Genomic DNA, 19,041 nt, shown 5'->3' with positions numbered 1-19,041 from the left:
AGTAGGTCCTCATTATTTATCTATCTTTTATATAGTAGTGTGTATCTGTTTATCCAAAATCCCTAATTGATCCCTCCCCGCTTTCCCTTTTGGTTTCTGTAAGTTTGTTTTCTGTGTATGTGAGTCTTACTTCTGTTTTGTAAATAAATTCCTTTGGATCATTTTTTTTTTTTAGATTCCACATGTAAGTGATATCATATGGTTATTTATCTTTCTCTGTCTGATTTCATTTAGTGTGATAATCTCTAGGTCCATCCATGTTGCTGCAGATACCATTATTTCATTCTTTTTAATGGCTAAGTAATATTCCATCATATACCACATCTTCTTTATCCAGTCATCTGTCTGTACACATTTAGGTTGCTTCCATGTCTTGACTGTTGTAAATAGTGCTGCTATGAACACTGGAATGCATGTATCTTTTTGATTTAAAGTTTTTATGTTTTCTAGGTAGACATATGCTCAGGAGTGGGATTGCTGGATCATATGATAGTTCTAATTTTGTTTTTTTGAGGAACCTCCATTTTCCATAGTGACTAAACCGGTTTACATTCCCACCAACAGTATAGGAGGGTTCCCTTTTATCCACACCTTTTCCAGTATTTACTATTTGTAGACTTTCTGATGATGGCCTTTCTGATCCATGTGAGGTAATACCTCATTTTAGTTTTGATTTGCATTTTTCTAACAGCAATGTTGAGCATGTTTTCATGTGCCTATTGGCCATCTTTTTGAGAAATGGAGAAATGTGTTTAGATCTCCTGCCTATTTATTGATTGGATTTTGTGTGTGTGTGCTGTAGGAGCTGTTTGTATATTTTGGAAATCAATCCCTTATTGGTTGTATTGTTTGCAAATATTCTTTCCCATTCTGAAGGCTATCTTTTTATTTTGTTTATGTTTTCCTTTGCTCTACAAAAGCTTGTAAGTTTGATTGGGTCCCATTTGCTTATTTTTGCTTTTGTTTTCAATACTCTAGGAGATGGATCCAAAAAAATATTGTTATGATTTATATCAGAGTGTTCTGCCTAAGTTTTCCTATAGGAGTTTTACAGTATCTGCTTTTACATTTAGGTCTTTAGTCCATTTTGAGTTTATTTTGTATATGGTGTTAGAGAATGGTCTGTTTTCATTCTCTTACATGTAGCTGTCCAGTTTGCCCAGCACCAGTTATTTAAGAGGCTGTCTTTTCTCCACTGTGTATTCTTGCCTTGTCATAGATAAATGACCGTTAGTGTGGGTTTGGGTTTATTTCTGGGCTTTCTTTGCTGTTCCATTGATCTGTGTCCTAGCAATAGTTATTTTAAAAGATTACCTTTACACACTGTTCAACAGTGCCACCTTATCATGAGATGTCAAGAATCTCTGTGTTTTGTCTTTTTCTGGGTCTTGTTCTGTTTGATTGGTCTTGAAGTCACTACTTGAAATATTGTTGTTTTATAATAAGTCTTCATATTTTTAAAAGAATATTGGCTGCTTAGTTCCAAATACCTTTTAGAATCAACTTGTCAAGTTCCTAACCTTATAATTTTGACAGGGATTGCATTGAATCTTTGAATCTTTTTTAATCTGACATCTTTACATTATGAGGCTTCTACCTTATGACCATATGGTGTAACTGTCTGTTCAGTATCTTTCTGGAGTGTTTTATAATTTCCTCTGTAGATTCATCTACTGTTAGATTTATTGTCACAACTTCATATATTTTAGCAAAACACTAATGTTAATAATATGGTTAAAATTTTATTTCTGACATACAATGTTTAGTATAAAGATTTTTGTGGAAGTCTTCTATTTCTAGTACGCTAAAATTTTCTCCCTTATTCTGTTTTTGTCATAAATTTTATTGATATTAAATCAGCCTTGAATTCTATGGATAAATGCAACTTAGAGCCTGTTATATTATCTTTTTTATACATTGTTAGATTCTGTCTTTATCAATGTTCGCAGTTAAGACCAATGTGTAATTTTCCTTCCTTCCTTATGTTCTACAGGGTTTAGGTATCAGAGGTTTGTTACCCTTATATAATGAGCTGAAGAAGTTTCCTTTTTTCTATTCTCTGTAAGAGATTAATTAACTTTGTAATTATTTCTTCCCTAAATGATTGCTGGGAACTTACCAGTAAAGCTATATGGGCCTGGAGTGTTTTATATAGGAAGATTTTTGACTATTCATTCAATTTCTTTAGTGACTACTAATCAATGCAGATTTTCTATTTCTTAAGTCAGTTTATTGAATTACATTTTTCTAAGAATTTAGCCATTTTGACTAAATTTTCAAATTCTGGACATAGATTAATTCATAATAGTTTATCTTTTTAATATCTGAAGATCAATAGTAATATCCCTCTTTTTATATGTGATATTGATTAGTTGTGCCTTTTCTGAGTTGTGTTGTATGAAAATAGTATAAACTACAGTTATTTGTGTCAGCTAAGTATTATTAATTCTAAAATACCAACACAAAATTATTAGATATATATCATGAATATTGCAGTCATGATAGTTCATTGTATTTTTATTTGACAGTATAATATGTTGATCTATAGACAGCCTTTGCATTTTAGCCATGGATCATACAATTGAAAAGGTAGAATAGGGTCACAGAAACCAAGTAAGAAGAGAGTTTCAAGAAGAAAGGGATAGCCAGTAATGTCTAGGAAAGTTCAAGGAGAGGGCAGATGGCAAGTCTTAGATTTGACAGAAATAGGTCTTATTAACAGTGGTCAACGTCTTAGTGTCATTTGAGATTTACGACCTTAAGTTAATTTCTTAAGACAATTTTGGTTTTAAAATCTACAAGGCATTGGAGGTAAAGTTTCAGAAGTCTTAGCTAAAGAAATAGCAACTGTGTGGGGTTTTTTTGTTTTTTTTTTTTTCCACTTCTTTAAGTTATTACTTTAAGCTCAAGGGTAAATTCACTAGCAGGGAATTTGGGGAGCTTTCATTCATCCTGTAGCTATCATGGCCTAAATCCAGAATTTTAGTGCTTTCATTTTCTACAAATTCTGAATTACCTTTTATATAAAAATCTGATTTTTTTTTTACATGATGTTTTTCTGATTTTGCTCACTTGCAATATGTTTTTAAATTGTGGCCCTATATTGAGGTCTTCTGAAAAGCAGTATAGAAGCTCGTGAAAGTATTGATGTTGGTATTATGCATCACATTTGTGGAAATTCTATTTAAATTTAACACTGAAGATTATTTTATCTTTTTCTTTTGTTACAGGAACTCGTGGCCCTGAAGCCCTGTAAAGCTGCAGAGCTGGTTGCTACTCACTTTTCTGAACAGATCGAAACAGTCATTAAGAAACTTCAGGTAAATTCTGCAGAACATCTAGTGGAGAGGCAGTTACTGAATACCCACCTAAGAAATCTGTATTGTAATGGTTTCTTCCCCTCGTTGTTGCCTTAATAGCAGTTTCTGCACATTGTGTGTGTGCGTGGGCATGCTTAGAAGCAATTCTGTGATAATCTAGGTCCAGAAATGAGGGAGTTTATCTTTGTGCATAATGAATATTACCATCACAGAAACATTTTTGGAAATATAACCTGTACTTACTCTAAAATTGTAATCCACAGAGGGTCCTCCCCCCCCGCCCCCCGCAACTCTTATTTTTTTCTATAGTGACTATGACCATATTGTCTTCGGAGTTGATGTTATTTGTTTACATTTCTATCATGCTCCTATTGGGCTAATGCCGTCTATTTAGAACTTTTTGGGGGGAAAATCTTAGCTAGAATACAGCTGTTTTAATGCTGAATACTGAGATGCTCAGTTTGAAGTACTGTTTAATGGACCAGCATTCCATTTGTCACTACTGTGGTAGTGCTAGTAGTGAGTTTTGCTCACTACCATTGTGGCCACAAGTGATAGAGATTAGGACAATGACAGGGGCATGTAGCACAACCGAGAGTCCTCAGGTAGTAATTATAGTAGTGGAAGTTAGGTATGCAAGAGGGAAACCAAAGTAGTGGTGGGGGGTGGGGGGGAGCACAGCTGGCATGAGTGATAAAAGATATGGATTTGATTTCATTTCATTCATTCATATTCACACTACATACTACTGTGGTCCTACTCTGTACCACAGTATGGTAGGCTCTGGGGGGGCACTAATCAGAATATAGTCTTTTTCTTAATTTTTCCTGTGGAATAAAGAAGCACTTGTATAACCATAGTATAGTGTTATAAGCGCTACACCAGACATACATAAAAAGTGCTGTAGGAACAAGAGGAGAGAGTGACAGACTGTGTGAGCAAGTCAGACAAGTGTTCCCAGATACGCCCAAACCGGGTCTTGAATAATTGGTGTCAGTTTTCCAGGCAGAGAATTGAAAAGGGCATTCTAGATAATGGGCTCTAGGTGAGTAAAGACTTGAAGGCATGAAGCAGCATTCATATTCAGAGAATGATGTGGTGAAGACGATGGTGGAAGAAGCATTATATTAATCTGTAAAAGGTATATTGGAAGGAAGGAATTAAATGTATAGAGACTGGAAAATAAGGGTTTGGGGGCTGATATTGAACAGTCATGTATATAATGCTAAGAAATTATGCTATATCTCCTGTGTGCTGGAGACTGAAGTTTTTTTTAAGCAAAGGAGTGATACCGGTAGATTCATTTGATAGAATATTAACTCTGTGTGTGGAGAATGGGCTGGCAAAGAGAGCAAATAGAGGCGAGACCAGTCGGAAGGCAAAAGGTCTTGGCAAGAAATGGTTAGGACAGGATGAAAGCAGTGCCAGTGGAGAGGACAAGCCTAAGATACATTTGTGAAATAAAGTGTGTGGGGCTTGGAAATTAGATGAATGTGATGGGTGGAGTAAAAAATGACTCCTGGGTCTATAGGGTTGGTTGTCCAGTATGATGAGGCCCATTAACTCAAGATAAGGAGTCATCTATTAATTCAGTGAATATTTCTTTTGGCTGTGGGCCAAAAGAAAGAAGAGAAAAGTCACTCAGTTGGGTCCGACTCTATGACCCCATGGACTGTACAGTCCATGGAATTCTTCAGGCCAGAAAACTGGAGGGGGTAGCCTTTGCCTTCTCCAGGAGATCTTCCCAACCCATGGATTGAACCCAGGTCTCCCACATTGCAGGCGAATTCTTTTCAGCTGAGCCACAAGGGAGGCCATGGGCCAAAAGCACACTGATAAAGTGATAAGGATATAAAAACATATACAGTTGACTCTTGAACAATGCAGGGGTTAGGGGTGCCAATCTCAATGCAGTCAAAAGTCCCTATATAACTTTTGTCTAACTACTGATAGCCTACTGTTGGCTGGGAATCTTACCAGTAACAGAAACCTTCAGTTAACACATGCTTTGTCTATTATATGTATTATATACTGTATTCTTAGAATAAGTGAGCTAGAGAAATGAAAATGTTATTAAGAAAATCTTAAGGAAGAGAAAATACATTTACGGTACTGAACAAAATTTATCAATACTATTGTATATTTATAAGATGAATCATCCATCAGTACTCATATCAATATTGTCTTATAAAAGCACTGTATATGTTATATATATTATTAAAACATGACATCAAAAATGAAAAAATGTGAAAAAGAAATTTGTATTTGTTTACAAGCATAACAACTCATGCATTGATAATGAAAAAGCAGTATGATTGCTTTATGGTAGCCTAGTGTAATTGATATGTTTGCTTCATGGTAAGCCTCGCCTGTGCACTAATGAGTGAATTGTTATAAAATTTTTATATCATGCAGTATTGTTGTTGTTCAGTCACTCAGTCACTCTTGTGACCCTATGGACTGCAGCACAGCAGGCTTAACTTGTTGTAGTTTGCTGTCTCTTCTGTAGTTGATTATATTGGAAAGGTAATGAGCTTTTTTGGTGGTGGTTGCTATTTGAGCCTCACCTAGATTAACTGTCTCACAGTTGGCCATTGTCACAGGGAGAACCAGGTGAGGCAGGGTGAACCCATCTGTGCAGCCAGAGCAGGTCAGAGCAGTTGCTCTGGACCCATTCCAAGGGTCTTCATGCTGGGAACTGTTACAGGATTTGTCTCAGTAGAGGGCATTTTTTTTTTTTTTTTGGCAAGGGTTGAGGGGCAAAACAATGTATTTATATTTCTTCTGCACTCAGAATTGAATATGTGACAATGATTAGAATTACTAAGAAGAAATGACCTCCAAATGATTCTTCAGCATTTCTTAGATCTGCACAGAGAGCTTACTAGAAGTAAACATATGCATACATGCTTTTTAAAGGGATGTTCTAAAATTCTTTATCACAGCATAGTTGAAAGAGTTTGTTTTAATATTTAATTGTATTCTTTATTTTTCTGTTCAGAACCAGGTTTTGCTTTTCAAGTTTTTAAGAAGCCTTCTTGACCCAAGGTATGTTTATAAAATTTAGTTTTTCATAATACATGGATGAAAAACCAAAGGAAATGAATTGAGTTTTAGAAACTGACTCATGATATCCAGATGGTATAGTTAGCTCTTGATTTTTAATATTAGCAGGAGTACTGGTTATAGAGATTATTCTAAATACATGATTGGAAAATTGATTACATCTTGAAGGTATATTTTTCTTCCCATTTGAATGTGAACCTACATGATAAATTGTCATCTATTAAAGAAAATAATGAAGGCATGCCATTAGGACATGTTTTAGGAAGAATTTGATGACCATTTAGCTTCCCCTGCCTCTGGTAGCATCACTCCTTCTGATTCCTTATTCTATACTGTAGATTGACAGCTTTACTTTTCAAAGTAAATAACCTAGTTCCCAGCCCACCTTTAAATGTATTACTTTTTAAACTTTCATTTGAAATGTTTAGTTTTAAATAACTTTCTGGAGGTATGGGAAGGAAAGTTTAAATGTTTCTTTAAGTGCTCCTGTAATACTCATCAAATAAAAACTAAACCAAGGAGATGATGAGATTAGTAATGGGTTTGTAAGCAAAGCAGCTCTGTATATGAGATCTTAATGTCTTCCTGCCCTGGTGGCTCAGACAGTAAAATCTGCCTGCAATGCAGGAGACCTGGCTTTGATCCCTGGGTTGGGAAGGTCCCCTGGAGAAGTGAATGGCTGCCCATTTCAGTATTCTTGCCTGGAGAATTCCATGGACAGGGGAGCCTGGCAGGCTACAGTCTATGGGTTGCAAAGAATCGGACATGACTGAGCAACTAACAGTTTTAAGACAGTCACTCTTAACCAGAATTGTGTGTCAGAATCACCTAAGAAACTTTTAAAAATATAGGTGCCTGAGCCCAACCCCACAGAGTTATCATGATGTACATGTGGAGTTAAGCATCACTGACTTGAATGTAATATTCTAGGGTGACATAGCTTTCACATGCCTTGTAATGTACACTAGCCATTGAAAACAGTCATATACTTACTTTTGAGATTCAGTTCAGTTGCTTAGTTGTGTCCCACTCTTTGCGACCCCGTGAACTGCAGCGCGACAGGCCTCCCTGTCCATCACCAACTCCCGGAGTTTACGCAAACTCATGTCCATTGAGTTCATGATGCCATCCAACCATCTGATCCTCTGTTGTCCCTTTCTCCTGCCCTCAATCTTTCCCAGCATCAAGATATTTTCAAATGAGTCAGCTCTTCGCATCAGGTGGCCAAAGTATATTATTATAAAAATAAAAAATTTTGGTTATTCTAGTATTCTCTGCCTATTTAAATGCCAAAATACCAGGAATTTTGTAGAATGTAAAAATTTTTTGAAATTTCTACCATTTAAACCTTAACCAGATTATGCCTCTTTAAATTGAGTCATACAGATGTGTGGATGTTGAGAAAAGCAGTCTGACTACATACCCTCCTGAGCTCCAGTTCAATACCTTTTCAAAGTATCTATGTTTTAATTCCCTGGTTGCAGAAATTACTAAGGCTTGACATCTTTTTATAATTTGTATGAGTCATTTGTTCTTCCTTCAGATCCAGTTTGGGCCCTAGCCCACTGCTGGAATTAACTGATGGAGATACCTTAGAATTATGATTAGGGGTAGGAGGGAAGGAAGAAAGCTGGGAGAAGGATGGGGCTGAGGGTGGAGCTGAGAAGAAGGGATATGAGGCCAAGGAGGACTGAGCTAAGTGGAAGAGGAAGGAGGTGCCCAGCCCTTTCTCTGGATCCCATGTCCCTTTTTTCCCCAGATCAGAATTCCTTCTATCCCACCAGTATCAGGTCCATTCTCTTAAGACCTGACTCCTCTTCCCCTTGAATAATTTATTTTAACTGAGTCCTTGTTCTCCAACCATCCTACCTGGAGATACTCAAGCTGGAAGGACAGAGAAGTTCAGCTTTGAACTTGGTCTTTTCTCATATGTAGCAAAGTATAGAGGACGATGGTGTTGAAATCTTAATTTTTAAAATAAGTATTAGGTATAGTGTCAGTATAGTCATTTGCTATGCTATTGCTCTGATATTTAATTTAGTTAAACTTCACAGTAATAAAAATGGCAAATCACAAGAGTATTAGAGGTCTTCCATGAAAAGTCCTGCTGTATTATTACCTATACCTAGATTATAAATATGTTATAAGGTAAGATCCTTTATAACATACGAGCGACTGAACTAAAGATCCTTTAGAAGTACTATGACAATTGTTTTGTTCACTAGCAAAACACAAATAATTTTACATTTACTCAATATATCCCTGGTGGCTCAGTGGTAAAGAATCTGCCTGCCAATGTAGGGGACACAAGTTCAATTCCCAGGTCGGGAAAATCCCCTGGAAAAGGAAATAGCAACCCACTCCAGTATTGTTGCCTGGGAAATCCCATAGACAGAGGAGCCTGGCAGGCTGTTGTCCATGAGGTTACAAAAGAATCAGATGCAACTTAGCGACTAAACAATAGCAGTATATTTTATCTCCCTACATATCTCCCAACCCAGGATAATTAACTCTAAGTTAACTTTTCACACATTACTCCTTCCTTGTCACATCAATTCAGCTCTGAGGCTCTGTCTCACCTACTTCAGAGAGAAGCAGTGCACACACAGTCCTTTCCCTTTCCTCTCCCCACAAAGTCACATGACCTGGAATGTCCTCACTTTTGATAAGAGCCAGGTCCCCAGCTTTACTTTAGCCTAGAGAAATTAAGAGTTGACAAAGATTCTCCTCTTGACCAAACTTTATTCAGACTCCTCTGAGCCCTCTGCTCCACTAGGTCTGACCTTGGGCTTCCATCTCTGTTTTTGTGGAGTGTATTTTGAAGAATCCTGCTATGTCAGTTTAGCCAGAATCCTTACCCTCAATATGTGGTCACCCTTGATATCTGTCCAAATTTCTTGTTCCCTACCACCCCCCCCAGGAAATATCTGATCATCCTGGCCTGCCTTCAGCAAGTATTCTGTTAGGTCAGTTTGTCAAAGAATTATCCTATGCTCTTAGTATAGGATAAGAACCTACCTGTCTAGGTTCTGTCCATGGACTGTCCCCTACCCCATGGCTATCTCCACTTCTTGTGTTTGAGTTGAGCCCAGTCTGTCTCCCTTACTGCAACACCCCATTGTATTCCTCATGCCTATCATGATAGTCCAAATAAAGTCTACCTTACCGTTTTAACAAGTGTCATGGATAATTTTTTCTTTAACAGAAAAAGACTGAAAACTTCAGCTCCACCTTTAAAGAGAGCGTACTTTCCTACTGATCCACCATATCCAAGATGCCAAAGACCTGGTGTTCTGCTTTCAGAGTCCCAACCCAGAACCTATTACACTTCATCCTCTTACTTTATGTCTTACCTAGGAGGCAGGCATCAGTTTTGATTATGCTGTAAACTTATTTTAAATTTGATGTTTGGCGTTTCAGTACAGTCATTTTTATATAAACAGTATTTTTTTTTTCTAATTTTATTTTATTTTTAAACTTTACATAATTGTATTAGTTTTGCCAAATATCAAAATGAATCCGCCACAGGTATACATGTGTTCCCCATCCTGAACCCTCCTCCCTCCTCCCTCCCCATACCATCCCTCTGGGTCGTCCCAGTGCACTAGCCCCAAGCATCCAGTATCGTGCATCGAACCTGGACTGGCAACTTGTTTCTTACATGATATTTTACATGTTTCAATGATCGTGTCTCAATTAACCCATAAAAGCCTGTTTGATTCACAATGTTAATATATCATACCAGTGAGGGTAGGAAAAACTGTTTTCCTTCTACCTGTCTAGGTTCTAGGCAGGTTAAGAAGAGAAAGGCATATAAATTTATTGAGTGTTTTATGTGATATGGAAACTTTGATAAGGATATTTTATGCTAGGTTTGACGAAGAGTAGAAAGTCATGGACAAATGTACTAGGACTGAAGGCTATGAGCTAAGGGTAATTAATACACCAGGGGAAACTTAGCAAGAATGTTTGTTTGGATTCCTCTCAGTGTCTCTCTGTCTTCAGAGATGAGGAAGCTCCTTCCCTCTAGGAAGAGAGAGAATACCTTTCATAAGTAGTAAGTCAGTGTTAGTCACTCACTCATGTCTGACTCTTTGTGACCCCATAGACTGTAGCCCACCAGGCCCCTCTGTCCATGGAATTCTCCAGGCAAGAATACTGGAGTGGGTTACCATTTCCTTCTCCAACCTTTCATAAGGTAGTCTTGTGATCTGTTCCATGGGAGAAGGGGAAGGGCAGAGAGTCCATCAATATGCCAACAAGCTAAATTTTGGGAAAGTGTGTCCTGAACCCCATCACTGATAATATGTACATTGAATTCTGGATTGAGGGGGAGGAAGGTTAGGAAGGTTGAGTTCAGAGAAAGTAAGGAGGCATTGCTTCCAAAGCCTGCCTTATACCAAGTTCTGAATTATAGTTTGTCTTGAGTGCCCTCTGAACTCTGCCTAACCCTCTTCTTTCAAGGGGTGCAGGGTGCACACACTTCTTCAAGCTCTCCACTTTATTAGCACATTCAGAAATATAGTATTGATCCTAGGTAAAATCCAAGATTAACTTCTTCCATGCCCCAATCAAAACACTCAAAACTCTTGCCAGTTGCTTGTCAATTTCTGTATCATGTGACACTTTTACATTGAGAATGTACAGTTATCATATGAATACAGTGAAGTATACACAACTTTGAAAAAAGCCCTTTTTCAATGCCAGTTGACCTCAAGGTAGTATGGACTAGTTTACATTGATCTCTGAATGATTTCCCATCACAGTTTAGCCTTTGTAAATGAGTATGCTGTTGACTGATCTGAAGTAAAGGATTAGAATCTTTGCAGGTATTGGGAAATCTGAAGTGGGAACCGAGGGGAGTATAGAAAAAGGGGTTTAGGGTCAAAAGAACATCAAGAGAAGGTAGACTGGTTCTGCCTAGCAGTTTTCCCTGGCAGACAACTTCAGACTATTTTTACCTTTGATTGTTCTCTTTCTGTTCTTCTTAAGCAGTAAGACTTTTTTTAAAACATCCAGGTTTTTCCTCTCATGAAGCTCCTATAGTGGCATTCTGGAAAGTAGAGAAAATGAAAGAAAGTTATTTTGGGGTGGGGACTGCTTATATATATGTGTCAAATCAGAATATTACTTTTTTTTTCCTCTTGCCCCAAAAACCTGAGTTAGTAGGATTTGCCCTCATTCATGTGTGTGTGTGTGTGTGTGTGTGTGTGTGTGTGTGTGTGTGTAGTTTATGCATATTTGATTTAAAATTTACTTGTATTTATTGAGTACTTAAAGCAAGAGTTTATTATTTCATTATTTTGTCAACAGCATTTTTTAGGGAACCAATAATCTAGTTGAATTCTCATGTGTATTTCTCTATTTTCTTTATCCAATGTCTTTAAGTTACCTTTGCTCTGTAAATAATGTCCTTTGTAGAATTAATTGACCTACAAAGATATTGGTGGCATTTGTATATAGAAAGATTAGATAGTTTTGAAGGGAGGGAGGTTAATCCTCCAGAAGCAAATTATTTGCCTGAATTGAGGCCGACAGCCTGGGAGAGAAAGGATTTGCATCCTCCTCCAATTTCCTTCTTTTGAGACAGCTGCTACATAAAACTCTACCCCACCCCTACTCCCCACGTGCCTTCCTGCTGGCCAGGAATTCTTAGCGCAGTTCTGATACTTTACACCCAGGTGCAGGTCTTTGTACAGTGGGGATGCTTGAGGGACAATGCAGAAGGACACTGATCGTTTTCATGGGGCTATGAGCTTCAGAAGGAATGAAGAGAATGTACAAGTGTGTTTATATTTATAGTATTTTCCTCAGTACAGTTTTCTCAGGATTGTCGATTTTAGCCTTTGTTAACAATGTTCTGGATGCCTCTGAAATATGTGGTATGATTTTCTTGTAGGAAAAAAAACATATAAAACATCACATTGTGTTTCTAAGTCTTTAATCAAAATAAAGTAAAAATTGAACATTGCTAAGGAAATGAGTGTCTTTGCCAAGGAACAAAAACATAGATTATGGAAATGGTTATACATTGATTTAACTTGTATCTGTCACTTTCTCTGGATAATTTTGAAGGGATATTTTAAGATATTGACACAGTGTTGAAATAGCATATTTCAAAGTTAAAAAGAAAAGAATATTATATATTTTCATGAACTTTAACGTATAAAAATGCATTCCTATTTCAGTGAGTGCCTACTTGGCCAGACTCACCATCAGATACTCTATCTCTGGTTAGTATTTTTGCCAGCAGCTCAAATTCAGTCTTCTGAATCCTTACACATCATCATCTCCTAATCTCCTTTCAGGTAACTAGATGATTGGATGGCTGGGTGGATAGACAGCTTACATTCAATTATATCTTTGTTCCTTAATAATTCTCTATAGTGAGATTGTTGTCTGCTAAGCAATGTGTGAGAGATTGAAATAGCTCAGAATTATACTGTTTTTTCAATCTCAATGTGTTTCTCCTCCTTATTTTCTTTCTTAGCAAATGGCAGTATCCACATATTTATTTCATTTAAAAACTTACTGAGTAACTATAGCATACTAAGCACTGTGACAGGCATGGGAGATAAAATGGTGAATAGGATGGCACCCTGGCTTCAGAGGCAATTGTAGTGTAAGCGTTTTAAATAAAATACTAGGTGCGATGATGAGTTTAACTTTTCTTCACCGCTCCTCTGCACCTTTTCAGCCCTACTACACAGAATACGTTAATCATCAAAATGTACCTCTTGGCTATCTCTTATATGTGAGTCCTCCTCTTGGCCCCCTCAATCCCCTCGTTCATTCCTTCAGTATCACTCTCCTGGTCTCTGTTGCTGTTCTCGTAATCAGCCCTCTTAATTTTTCTACTTCTCTTTTCAAACAGCCAAATAATGATAATGTTCTGTTTCCCTTTCTCAAAGTTCTTTTAGCTTCTGTTAGCCAGGGTAAAATCCTGGATTTATAATATAAAAGACCCTTCTTAATTTTATTCAGGAGTATTGGTTCAACTGAATTTTCTTCCATTCTGCCATTTCTCTTTTCCCCTTTGTTCCTCAGTAGTATTGAACTATTTGTTCATGGGATACAGGGTTGTTCTGCCTGCCCTTTCAATATGTGTTCCTTCTTTTTAGTCCAGTTTCTTTTTTTCATAGTTTAACCTATATGTATTAAGTGCTCTAAGGTTATACATATGCTTTGCTCCAGTGAGTCCATTTTGGAAAATATATTCTAAGAAAATACCGTAAGAAAAAAGTAGTTAATATTAAATTATCCCTATCAGCATACTTATAGTGAAAAATCTGTCTAAGAAAGTAGATGAGGGAAGCAGCTATCTAAATGGTAAGATCAGTTCAGTTCAGTCGCTCAGTCGTGTCCAACTCTTTGCGACCCCATGAATCGCAGCAAGCCAGGCCTCCCTGTCCATTACCAACTCCCAGAGTTCACTCAGACTCACGTCCATCGAGTCAGTGATGCCATTCAGCCATCTCATCCTCTGTCGTCCCGTTCTCCTCCTGCCCCCAATCCCTCCCAGCATCAGAGTCTTTTCCAATAAGTCAACTCTTCACATGAGGTGGCCAAAGTACTGGAGTTTCAGCTTCAGCATCACTCCTTCCAAAGAAATCCCAGGGCTGACCTCCTTCAGAATGGACTGGTTGGATCTCCTTGCAGTCCAAGGGACTCTCAAGAGTCTTCTCCAACACCACGGTTCAAAAGCATCAATTCTTCGGCGCTCAGCCTTCTTCACAGTCCAACTCTCACATCCATACATGACCACAGGAAAAACCATAGCCTTGACTAGACAGACCTTTGTTGGCAAAGTAATGTCTCTGCTTTTGAATATGCTATCTAGGTTGGTCATAACTTTCCATCCAAGGAGTAAGCGTCTTTTAATTTCATGGCTGCAGTCACCATCTGCAGTGATGTTGGAGCCCAAAAAAATAAAGTCTGACACTGTTTCCACTGTTTCCCCATCTATTTCCCATGAAGTGATGGGACCAGATGCCATGATCTTAGTTTTCTGAATGTTGAGCTTTAAGCCAACTTTTTCACTCTCCACTTTCACTTTCATCAAGAGGCTTTTTAGTTCCTCTTCACTTTCTGCCATAAGAGTGGTGTCATCTGCATATCTGAGCTTATTGATATTTCTTCCGGCAATCTTGATCCCAGCTTGTGCTTCTTCCAGCCCAGCATTTCTCATGATATACTCTGCACAGAAGTTAAATAAGCAGGGTGACAATATACAGCCTTGATGTACTCCTTTTCCTATTTGGAACCAGTCGGTTGTTCCATGTCCAGTTCTAACTGTTGCTTCCTGACCTGCATATAGGTTTCTCAAGAGGCAGGTCAGGTGGTCTGGTATTCCCATCTCTTGAAGAATTTTCCAGAGTTTATTGTGATTCACACAGTCAAAGGCTTTGGCATAGTCGATCAAGTAGAAATAAATGTTTTTCTGGAACTCTCTTGCTTTTTCGATGATCCAGTGGATGTTGGCAGTTTGGTCTCTGGTTCCTCTGCCTTTTCTAAAGCCAGCTTGAGCAACTGGAAGTTCACAGTTCGTGTATTGCTGAAGCCTGGCTTGGAGAATTTTGAGCATTACTTTACTAGCATGTGAGATGAGTGCAATTGTGCGGAAGGTTGAGCATTCTTTGGCATTGCCTTTCTTTGGGATTGGAGTGAAAACTGACCTTTTCCAGTCCTGTGGCCACTGCTGAGTTTTCCAAATTTGCTGGCCTATTGAGTGCAGCACTTTCACAGCATCATGTTTCAGGATTTGAAATAGCTCAACTGGAATTCCATTACCTCCACTAGCTTTGTTCGTAGTCTTGCTTTCTAAGGCCCACTTGACTTCACAATCCAGGATGTCTGGCTCTAGGTGAGTGATCACACAATTGTGATTATCTGTGTCATGAAGATCTTTTTTGTACAGTTCTTCTGTGTATTCTTGCCACCTCTTCTTAATATCTTCTGCTTCTGTTAGGTCCATACCATTTCTGTCCTTTATGGAGCCCATCTTTGCATGAAATGTTCCCTTGGTATCTCTAATTTTCTTGAAGAGATCTCTAGTCTTTCCCTTTCTGTTGTTTTCCTCTATTTCTTTGCATTGATCGCTGAGGAAGGCTTTCTTATCTCTTCTTGCTGTTCTTTGGAACTCTGCATTCAGATGCTTATATCTTTCCTTTTCTCCTTTGCTTTTCACTTCTCTTCTTTTCACAGCTATTTGTAAGGCCTCCCCAGACAGCCATTTTGCTTTTTTGCATTTCTTTTCCATGGGGATGGTCTTGATCCCTGTCTCCTGTACAATGTCATGAACCTCCGTCCATAGTTCATCAGGCACTCTATCTATCAGATCTAGGCCCTTAAATCTATTTCTCACTTCCACTGTATAATCATAAGGGATTTGATTTAGGTCATACCTGAATGGTCTAGTGGTTTTCCCTACTTTCTTCAATTTCAGTCTGAATTTGGCAGTAAGGAGTTCATGATCTGAGCTCCTGGTCTTGTTTTTGTTGACTGTATAGAGCTTCTCCATCTTTGGCTGCAAAGAATATAATCAGTCTGATTTCGGTATTGACCATCTGGTGATGTCCATGTGTAGAGTCTTCTCTTGTGTTGTTGGAAGAGTGTGTTTGCTATGACCAGTGCATTTTCTTAGCAAAACTCTATTAGCCTTTACCCTGCTTCATTCTGTATTCCAAGGCCAAATTTGCCTGTTACTCTTCTTGACTTGCTACTTTTGCATTCCAGTCCCCTATAATGAAAAGGACATCTTTTTTGGGTGTTAGTTCTAAAAGGTCTTGTAGGTCTTCATAGAACTGTTCAACTTCAGCTTCTTTAGCGTTACTGGTTGGGGCATAGACTTGGATTACTGTCATATTGAATGGTTTGCCTTGGAAACGACAGAGATCATTCTGTCGTTTTTGAGATTGCATCCAAGTACTGCATTTCGAACTCTTGTTGACCATGATGGCTACTCCATTTCTTCTGAGGGATTCCTGCCCGCAGTAGTAGATATAATGGTCATCTGAGTTAAATTCACCCATTCCAGTCCATTTCATTTCGCTGATTCCTAGAATGTCAACATTCACTCTTGACATCTCTTGTTTGACCACTTCCAATTTGCCTTGATTCATGGGCCTGACATTCCAGGTTCCTATGCAATAATGCTCTTTACAACATTGGACCTTGCTTCTATCACCAGTCACATCCACAACTGGGTATTGTTTTTGCTTTGGCTCCATCCCTTCATTCTTTCTGGAGTTATTTCTCCACTGATCTCCAGAAGCATATTGGGCACCTACTGACCTGGGGAGTTCCTCTTTCAGTATCCTATCATTTTGCCTTTTCATACTGTTCATGGGGTTCTCAAGGCAAGAATACTGAAGTGGTTTGCCATTCCCTTCTCCAGTGGACCACATTCTGTCAGACCTCTCCACCATGACCCGCCTGTCTTGTGTGGCCCCAGGGGCATGGCTTAGTTTCATTGAGTTAGACAAGGCTGTGGTCCTAGTGTGATTAGATTGACTAGTTTTCTGTAAGTATGGTTTCAGTGTGTCTGCCCTCTGATGCCCTCTTGAAATACCTACCGTTTTACTTGGGTTTCTCTTACCTTGGACGTGGGTGGCGGTAAGGAGATACCCCTCGTCCAAGGTAAGGAGCAGCAGCTGCGCTTTGCTGGAGCAGCCGTGAAGAGACTCCCCACGTCCAAGGTAAGAGAAACCCAAGTAATACGGTAGGTGTTGCAATGATAAGATATATAAACATAATTGAATACCAAATTGGCAAACATGGCAGTGTGAATGTTTAAATAATGTTAAACTGGAAAATATATAACAGTAAATTTTATGCACTCATATTGTCTGTGTGTATGAATAAATGATGTAAATAGCTTCATGCTTACCATATTCATTGCCCTCATAGATGGCTTATTGTTGTTGTTTAGTCACTGAGTCATATCCAGCTCTTTTGTGACCCCATGGACTGTAGCCCACCAGGCTCCTCTGTCCATAAGACTTCTCAGGCAAGAATACTGGAGTGGGTTGCCATTTCCATGATAAAAGTTTAGATTGGTAAGTTAATAATAAAAATGAGAGCAATTGTTAGGAGTTTGGAATGAATGGTCTGCTCTTTGCTTTTAGAATTCGTGACACAATAAAAAGTTTCACGTGATTACTACATACTAAAGTTTCGAAAACTTTGCTTGTTTTATACTTAAAGAAAACTTCCCAGATACCCATATTTTTCTGTTTACAATGAAAAGGACACATATTAAGGTACTTTTTGGCTTTTATAAAATCCTACCCTTTCTTCTGTTTTATTTATACTACTATTTTTTTCATCACCTTAGTTTTTTGTTTTTGTTTGTTTTCTATTCCTTTATGCCTCCTCTGACTTTAATTGAGCATTTTATATATGATTCCATTTTTCTTCTCTTAATATATTTATTATACTTCTTCAACGGAGAAGGCAGTGGCACCCCACTCCAGTACTCTTTCTTGCCTATAAAATCCCAAGAATGGAGGAGCCTGGTAGGCTGCGGTCCATGGGGTCGCTAAGAGTCGGACACGACTGAGCAACTTCACTTTCACTTTTCACTTTCATGCATTGGAGAAGGAAATGGCAACCCACTCCAGTGTTCTTGCCTGGAGAATCCCAGGGACGGGGGAGCCTGGTGGGCTGCCGTCTATGGGGTCGCACAGAGTTGGACACTACTGAAGTGACTTAGCAGCAGCAGCATACTTCTTCAGAATTTTTCTAGTAGTTACCTTTTGATTTTTGATTTATAACTAATTCCAAGTACAGCTGTAACACTGTAGTACTTCATGGGTAGATAACATTCATAATTTCTTACTCCTGTGTCTTATAATATTGATGTCATTCATTTCACTTATTTATAAACTATAATCACTGAACACATTGTTACTATTATTCTTTTGACACTATTATCTGTTACGATAATTAAGAATAAGAAAATAAAATTTCTACTTTACCTTCATTTATTCCTTTCCCAGTGCTCTTCCTTTTTTTATGTGGATCCAAATTTCTGACCTGCATCATTTTTGCTCTTTCTGAAGAACTAACATTATTTGAAAGGAAAGTTTACTGACAATGTATTCCCTCAACTTTTGTCTGAGAAAGTATTAATACTTCTTCACTTTTGAGAGATAATTTTACTGAATTTGGAATTCTAGGTTAGTATTTTTCTTTCAACACTGGAAATATTTCACTCCACTCTCTTCTTGCTTTCATGGTTTATGAAGAGAAGTCTGATATAATTCTTATCCTAGCTTCTCTATAGGTGAAGTTGTCTTCATCACACCCCTCCCACTCTGCTGGCTTCTTTCTGGGTTTTTTTCTTTTGTCTTTGATGTTCTGCAGTTTTGACTTAATATGCCTAAGTGTAGATTTTTTTGGCGCTTCCCTGATAGCTCAGTTGGTAAAGAATCCACCTGCGAGACCCAGGTTCAATTCCTGGGTGAGGAAGATCCGCTGGAGAAGGGATAGACTATCCACTCCAGTATTCTTGGGTTTCCCTTGTGGCTCAGCTGGTAAAGAATCTGCCTGCAATGTGGGAGACCTGGGTTCGATCCCTGGGTTGGGAAGATCCCCTGGAGAAGGGAAAGGCTAACCACTCCAGTAGATTTTTGCTATTTATCCTGCTTGGTTC

General features: G+C 38.3%; 1 protein-coding gene across 7 annotated transcripts in view; it reads left to right on the top strand.

Moving 5' to 3' along the window:
• The window catches only part of VPS8 (VPS8 subunit of CORVET complex), a 291,235-nt gene that overhangs the window by 149,186 nt on the left and 123,008 nt on the right, over window positions 1-19,041 (top strand). For all 7 annotated transcript variants that reach the window (XM_061413733.1, XM_061413742.1, XM_061413725.1 and 4 more), the window contains 2 exons: window positions 3,231-3,320; window positions 6,322-6,368. In XM_061413733.1, coding sequence (XP_061269717.1) covers window positions 3,231-3,320; window positions 6,322-6,368 — 137 coding nt within the window. The remainder of the gene's footprint in view (window positions 1-3,230; window positions 3,321-6,321; window positions 6,369-19,041) is intronic.

Source organism: Bos javanicus, chromosome 1 (genome assembly GCF_032452875.1).
Source record: "Bos javanicus breed banteng chromosome 1, ARS-OSU_banteng_1.0, whole genome shotgun sequence".
Lineage (NCBI taxonomy): Eukaryota > Metazoa > Chordata > Mammalia > Artiodactyla > Bovidae > Bos > Bos javanicus.
This window is presented reverse-complemented; position numbering and strand designations above follow the sequence as displayed.